The 8,154-nt window shown below is 38.7% G+C and overlaps 1 protein-coding gene across 2 annotated transcripts; it reads right to left on the reverse strand.

Moving 5' to 3' along the window:
• Positions 1-349: 349 nt before the first annotated feature.
• On the reverse strand, positions 350-7,148 carry il13ra2 (interleukin 13 receptor, alpha 2). 2 transcript variants are annotated; one of them, XM_044041443.1, is made up of 9 exons: positions 6,761-7,148; positions 5,951-6,102; positions 2,658-2,814; positions 2,461-2,581; positions 1,577-1,761; positions 1,337-1,491; positions 994-1,141; positions 831-868; positions 350-664 (listed from the first exon to the last, which is right to left on the reverse strand). In XM_044041443.1, the coding sequence occupies exons 1-9, from the start codon at positions 6,846-6,848 to the stop codon at positions 647-649; spliced, it is 1,062 nt and encodes a 353-aa protein (XP_043897378.1). In that variant the 5' UTR covers positions 6,849-7,148; the 3' UTR covers positions 350-646. The 2 variants fall into 2 exon arrangements, with proteins under 2 accessions (XP_043897378.1, XP_043897377.1); XM_044041442.1 differs by having other exon boundaries at positions 751-868.
• Between the last annotated feature and the right edge of the window lie 1,006 nt (positions 7,149-8,154).

Genomic DNA, 8,154 nt, shown 5'->3' on the forward strand with positions numbered 1-8,154 from the left:
ATTACATTACATGTCATTGGCAGCCGCTTTTATCCAAAGTGCATTTAAACAATTGGGTAGAAACAAGAGTTAGAAGTAAGTCAAACTATAAAGTACATGACATTCACCACAGTTCATGTGCGATCGACATCCGTTACACTAACATTTAAGGAAAATGGGTCGTCTTGTCCATGTTTGTCTCTCAGTATGGGATGTTTTGGCTGATTAGAGCTTAGATCAGTCAGATCAGACTTCGAGGGCATTCAGGACTTTGAACTGTAGAGGGCAGCGTTCAGCCTGACTGATTTAATAGGAGAAGAAGAAGAAGGGAACCCGTTGAGTGATACGGCAGTGAAATGCCCAATTAAGCTTTCTTCAATTACCATTCAAAGAAAATAACCACCTCCTTGTAAGTAAATAATGACGATAATAAAACACTTACAGGCTTCCAAAGTGCAATAAAACAATTCTTTCACATGTTCAATCCACGTGTACTGTTTTCTATGGAATGTAAAAGTGTTATTGGCAAGAGTGAGGCACAAGTAAACAATCAAAAATAGTTGGTACTGAACAACACAACAACGTGGGCTGTTCAAGTGTCCGTCACAGTGGGAACTGAATTCATCCCAAACAAAGTGTGGAGAAGTGGCGAGAGTCCGGCCCCTTCTCATCTCTGGATCTCCTCCTAGATTGAAAGCACAGTTACTTTTCAATTTCACTGCACAGCTGATCATCGTGTATGAACAATGTGCCGTGTATGCATGTTCTCACGTTTTGAGGATTGTCACCACACACAAAGACAGCAATACTATGGCAGAGGTTGCAAAAGCAATGCATATGTAGACTTGTACCTTGTCCCATTCAGGTTCAAGTGCAGGTTCTTTTCTTTCTAAGGGAGGAGCACAGACACACACACACACACAAGGTTGGCTTTATTTACAAGTCAGAACCATGTATCTGATAAAAGAATAAAATATTAAAAACAAGCTATATTTTTGGTATTTGCTCTATCACCTGGATGGCAAATCGCACGACTCCATTCACTCCAGAAGGTGCTGTCTGCACAGTACTTGTTCACTTTGGACCGGACCCTGACGCAGTTTCTCTCCGAGTCATGCACGAGCTGCAGATTCAGGCTTGTTTGCTTAGTTAAAATCTGCTTCTGTTCAGAGTGAAAGTGCACAAACAAAAAAGAAGAAAGCGATCAGAGAGTGGATAAAGTGTTACAACAAGAGGGATTCAGACGAACTGAATAAAGAGTCAATAATACAGGTTGAGGTTTTGGGCTCAGCTCGTTGTTTTGGTTTTGTGTCACTGGTGTGAGGTGTGTGCATGTCACGCATCATCTGAGTCATACCAGTTCTGTTTTCCCATCAGGTTCCTCTTTATCGTGCTCCACCTCCCATTCGAGGCAGTGTGCGGGGACATTCCCAGCAGGACGCTCCCAGTGGATTTGCAGCTGTGCGTTTGGACCTGTTTGCAGATGCAGCCTCTCTGTGGTCCCGGGTTTCACTGCAACAAAAACACAGTCAAAACACCAGGACGACAATGAGTGGAGTGATTCTTTGGACTTCTCCATTACATGTACAGTATGTACCTTGGTTTTGGGTTTGCAGGGAGATGAAAGTTGGCTTCAGAGACCCATGAGGTGAGGAACCATTTAAGCAGAGATTAATATCAGTGAATTCAGGGAGAGCTTTTCCTGAGAAGTTGCACCCGATCCTGATTCCACGTGAGATGATGTACTTTGGGCATTCCTCCACTCGTTTCAGTTTCTTGTGCCTGTGAAAGAGATTTGGTGTTTGTTTGAACCTGCTCATATCACCATGACACGAGAAACAAGGGATTCTTTCTATGCAGCGTTGGACGACTGCGACGTGATAATGAAAACTGCCTGATAGACAAAAGGAGAAAGAAAAAGGAGTGCCAGTGGATTACAGTGTGAAAATCTTTATTTCTATAGGTGACCAAAGTGCTTTACAAAATAAAAGCATTACTGACACATGGGGCATGGTATAATAAACACATTCAGGAAACCAAAGCATGAAAATACTAATTAAATACACACAACTACCAGGAAAATATAGTTTATGTGGTGCTCACGCAGCACAGCTCTGTGCCGTAGGTGCACCCTTGGTAAATTGTCATGGGAATAATACACAACTCCTTATATGGACGTTCTGGCGGTGTGTGTTTATAGGTCACATATTCAGGCTTTTAAAAAATGTTTTTTGGTTTTTTTTTGAGTCAAAGTGATGATTAAGTTTAGTCGTGATATGAAATAGATTGTTTTTCTTTCATGTTTGCTCGTAAAAACAAGCCAGTATAGCGTCGCTGCATCGTTATTACTTTACAAACACAAGCATTTCTCTTTGTGATGCGAGTGCTGAATGGGGATGCACTCCACTAAAGAATTCCTATGTGAACTCTCTATTTCACTTCAGCGGGACATAAAAGTCGTATGCTGGAGACACAACATACCACAAATATAGATTTTGCTGCGCGGCGGCTGACAACTTTGGGTTTCTTTTCCATTTGCACTCCATGTTCTCCATGTTGTAGAACACACAGCTAAAGTCCTTGACCTCAGTACCCACAACACCTGCAGGGGGGAGAGAAACTGTCGGTTCACATGTTGTATTTCGATGCATTTATGTGTCAAAACCTCATTGACTGACCTGTGCTGGGAGGTTTTTGGACCAGTTCAGAGTAGCTTTCACTCTTGACCGTGGTGCCATTGGTGCAGGCTCCACTCAGCACAGTGTACAGCCTCACTCTGACGTCTTTCATCAGGTCAAACTGGGCGCTGTATGACCTCTGTGTTGTCCTGATAGCCTGTCATTCCAGAAACACAAATCATGTTCATGTTACAGCTCACAATTCAAATCCAAGCGTTTGGAATGGTGTGTGTGATGGGTTGCAGGTGTGCCATTCTTCATGGGGATATTTTGACCTCATGGGGACATATGTCAGGTCCCCAAAAGGGTTTTTTCAGGGTTAAGACCTGGTTTTCGGTTGGGATAAGATTTGAATTGCGGCTTCAAGATTAAGGATAAGGATATTGCTTTGTTTAGGCCGTCTACATGGATGGAAATCAGTGGTTTATTTGGTGTTCTTCAAGTTCTGTTCAGGTTTTCTTAAGGCCTGGTCGAAACTGTTTACTTAAGGAAACAGGAATTTCCTCGAGAAATCTTGGCCTGGAAAATCTTGGAACGTGCTTCCCCATGTGGTGTCAGTGACTCCACACCTCTTTCAATTCCTTCCTGGGGAGGCTGGATACTTCCTGGAGGCTGCGTTGGAGCTCTGAGTGTTTGGCTCAAACTTGTGTGATGACTTTTGACAACACATGTCAAAGGTGTGAAAACCAGCCAAACTTAAAATGGAGGAGAACAAGAAAGCACTGAAAGATCTGGGGAAGAAAATTGATGGAATGACAGAAAATGTGGGCAAAATAAGTGGTTTGGTTGAAGATGTGAGGAAATGAAACAACCCACTCGCACTGAAGGACAAGAAAATTGCAGAGCTCGAGAAAAGAGTGATACACGAAAAGATGATGTGATCATTAGTGGCCTGAAAACAACGCATCGCACCTACTCCAACGTCATCCGAGGGGAGAGCAGTGGAGTGGACCTGACTTGGTGGTGGTGAGCAGGTGTATACCTATATGGAATAGTTCTATGCTGTTTATTAATAATAATAATAATAATAATAATAATAATAATAAATAAATTAACTACAACTTCAACTTTTTGCTGGATCTTCTCCAGATAAATTGTTGCATCATTTGTTTCTCTGGATGTGTATGTGCTCACATTCAGATGAGTGTGACTGTGTGGGACAACACTGATGAACACAATGATTATGGAGGAACATGATGATATAGACCCACAAAGTAGTTGTTTTGATTGTGTAAACAGTAATTGTTGCTATTACAATGAAAATCAATTTAAGGAGAAATTCAACTTTGAGCAAGGTATATCAATCATACACTTCAACAGTAGGCGTCTATCAGAGACTACCTACAGCAGTACACCATGCGATTTAATGGAATTGCTTTTGTTATATAGCTATGGAAGAAAGTTATACACTGTAAATATTGTAAGTGAAATATTTCCCAGCCCAATTTTGACTATAGCTCATTGTCTTCACTCATCACTTCCCATTATTTCACTGTTCAACCTTTTTAAAATAGGAAAAAAAAAAGGAAGGATTGGATTACAGTGAAGACATTGGACTCCATTGTGCTTTGTTGTCTGAACTTTCTGAACAACCAACATCATTTACACACCATCCATCCACGGTGCAAAGTTCCAACCATGCGTAATACCACAGTCTTAGGTTAGGTATTGGATTTGCTTCAGAAACCTGAATCAGACTGCAAAGTCACAACCGTAACACTAGGCTGACAGATGGATCATTAGGGACGGTTGTGTGCACTTTAAACGTTTTTCATTCTTTGTGTTTTTGTTTTGGCAAGAGAGTGTATTATTATTTGCTATTGTTATTTCCAGCTCTGCTCCTACAGTAAGGCTAAAATACAGTACTGTGTCCAAACAAGTGTTACACTCGATTAATTTTTATCATATCTGGCTGTCAATCTGGGCTCAATTCGTATTTTCTGTTTGTTTGTTTTTTCATCTAAAAACATCGTGACATCATGACACAAACCTGGCATTCAAAGGGTTCAAATGTATCAATAATTAGGTCACAAATATCAGCTCAACCAATAATAATGTACAATATTTCTTCTTTCTCTTAAAGTGCCAATCACATCAACATGTTAGTACATTAATCATGTATATACTGTATGTTGCTTTAAATGTCACATAAAACCCATAAAACATCAAAGGGGCCAGTTAATGTTGTGTTTTCATTTTTTTGTCTTTTCAGTTAATGTTGTTGTGCTTTAAGTTAATGTCATTGTGCTTTAAGTGCATGTTGTTGTGATTTAAGTTAATGTCGTTGTGCTTTAAGTGCATGTTGTTGTGATTTAAGTGCATGTTGTTGTGTTTTAAGTGCATGTGTGTTTTGTGCTTGTGTTTTAAGTTAATGTTGTTGTGCTTTAAGTTAATGTTGTTGTGCTTTAAGTTAATGTTGTTGTGCTTTAAGTTGATGTTGTTGTGTTTTAAGTGCATGTTGTTGTGCTTTAAGTTAATGTTGTTGTGTTTTAAGTTAATGTTGTTGTGTTTTAAGTTAATGTTGTTGTGTTGTGATTTGTGCATGTTGTTGTGCTTTAAGTTAATGTTGTTGTGCTTTAAGTTAATGTTGTTGTGATTTAAGTTAATGTCGTTGTGTTTTCCTATTTGTGGTGGTGATTTGTGCTGCAGGGCCACCGTACATTCTCCCTATTTTCCAGTTGGATTTTTCATGTTGCTCTGTGAGATTTTGATGATTTTGGATCATCTTGAACTCAGTGGATTATACTAACTTGCATTCATTTACAGTGTTTTTGTAAAATCTGGATAGACGGTTGCTCTTATCGTTTTATATATGTATATGTATATATATATATATACATATATATATATATATATATATATATATATATATACATATATGTATATATATACATATATGTATATATATATATATGTATATATATACATACATATATACATATATACATACATATATACATATATGTATATATATGTATGTATATATGTATATATATATGTATATATACATATATATATACATACATATATGTATATATATATTCACCTCTAAGGACCCTGTGTTTCCCTAATCTGCACACTTCAGGCTGACATCATCTAAAGGTTCTACTGCTGTTTTATGTTGTCAGTTATCCTATACATTCAATACTGTTTACTGTAGTAGCTACATGAGCATCACTTGAGAGAATACTTTGAAAAATGACTTGACTTGAGAGATGTCAACTGCCATAAAAGTGCATTACCAATCAACCAACCATGTGCAAAACGATTGCGTGCAGTCGGTGAGCACTTACAGTCCAGCTGTCCTGATATGTGTTGAAATACTCCAGCTGATAGCGTTTTTGGCACTGGGTCATGTTGATCAGGTTGGATGGAGGGCTCCATGTGATCTCAAGATGTCCAAGATGACCAGGGTCTACGACCACAATGTCCTCAGGAGGATCCACTGCAAGTGAAAAAGGATGCATGTTTACAAAGTTTGCAACTAAAGCCAAAATACTCTTTCTAGTCACCAAAAGCTTAATATGAGGCACAATGTAATTACTTCTAGTGCTTGTTTGTACCCACATTTTGAAATGCACTTATTGGAAGTCCATTTGAATAAAAGCGTCAGCTAAATGACATGTAATAATAATGCAATAATAATATTAATAAGCATTTTCCTGAGGAAGTAATAGTTAGTTTCAGTTCTTCCTTAACATGATGTGAAACAAACAAACTCAGGGTGCCTGGTTGCAGGTGACTCCTGTGAACATCTGGTTGCATAAGCTTTCTTATGTACCTGTTATGACAGGTTGCCTCTTGTGAAAAACACATGTATTTAATAAAGTTGTAAAATAAATAAAGCAAAAAGAGGCAATAAAAAAATTCACCATGCAATATTATTGCTGGCTCCCGTCTTTTCAAACCTTAAGGCAAATAATGTCACACCGATGTTATCAAGTATCTTCTGGCTACAGTAGAACAAAATGAGGCTTTTTATTATGCACCACAGTCAATTGTTTCACTTGTATTGTGTACACATATTTAAAGAATACCAGGTCAAAGTCATACAAGGATTAGCAAATAAACATTAATAAATGAAATGAAAAACAAAGACAAACCCTTCAATCCGTTGCAGTATATGTTTTCCCACCAGGTGATGAAGAGTAACATCAGCACAGCGTGATGAATCACAGATTTATTTTCCATCGGTAGATGTTTATGTTGATAACAAAGACTAAAGAATAAAGAAAAGTAATATACTGCTGCTGCTGCTGCCTAATGAGTTTGTTATGGATCCAAATGTTAAAAGATTTGAATCTAACTGGTTTAATAAAAGAAAAAAGCAGTACAAAAAAATAAAGAATAAAAACTAAAATAAAAGCCACACAATGTCCAAAACAGTTTCTCTAACAGTTACTTTGTTAGATTAAAGTAACTGAAGCCGTGAAACGTCGGACATCCTTAAAGTAGGAGGGAGTGTTTTCCCTCTGCAGCAAGTTCAGACAAATAAAGAAGACTGAGACACATATAGGCGGGCCAACCCATTCAAATCACTGTTGTGGAAACACTGGGGGGTTATTTTCCACAGAAATTCCCTCTATGTTAACCAGTGCCTGAGGAAAACATCCATAATTGCTTGGTTTATTATTAGTCATATCACTCTCACTGTTGGCAGATTTACTCACTGGATGATGTTTCATGTGGAGGATGTAACATCTTCTTAGAGGTCACCTTGCTCAGTCCCTTGTGTCCTCATGTCCTCCTTCACAACCATCCATGAACCGTCTCTGTGGCTGAATAATCCTGGTCCCTCCCAACAAATATCGCAGCATCTTCAGCTCTGCTCACTTCCAGCGCTGCTTCCCTTTCACCTTTCAACGAACCACTTTAGGGATTTAGGGGGATTTAAATGAATCGTAATGGACAGAGGTCAGTCATCACGTTTTATGGCCAAACTGTTTTAAGGAGTCATTTTAGAGCTCCTCGCCCGACAGTTGGGTTTACTGTAAATGAGACAAAGGTTTTGACTCATGATGTGACACATGAGCTGACATCTCAGTTACTGGAGCGGGTGACGAAAAACAAGGTAATCAAGAAGAGGAAATCAAATTTTCCATGGAAGCACACAGATCCTCTCGTTGCTGAGGGATGATGAGCAGTTCAGTTTGTAGTGACATCAAATGCTGAGATTGCAGATTGCAATGTCCCTCTTTCTTCAGCATGGTGTCTTTCACTATGTGTTGTTTCCTTCTTCTTTACTCACACTTCATTCTTCTTTACTGTTTTCAAAACTGATTCACTCCTATTTAGCTTTTTATATTATTATGTTGTCTGCAGAAGAGGAGACCTTGTGTCTCAATGGGACCGTCCCGACGGAACATTATAGGATTATTATCTTTTAACTCGATTACATTTAGACTCAGCACATTTAAAGAAGGAATAAGACCGAGGCAGTGGCACAACATTACGTCTGCCAGCGACCACAAACAGCTACAACAAGTGAAAACATTCC

The sequence above is a fragment of the Solea senegalensis genome, linkage group LG13 (genome assembly GCF_019176455.1).
Source record: "Solea senegalensis isolate Sse05_10M linkage group LG13, IFAPA_SoseM_1, whole genome shotgun sequence".
Lineage (NCBI taxonomy): Eukaryota > Metazoa > Chordata > Actinopteri > Pleuronectiformes > Soleidae > Solea > Solea senegalensis.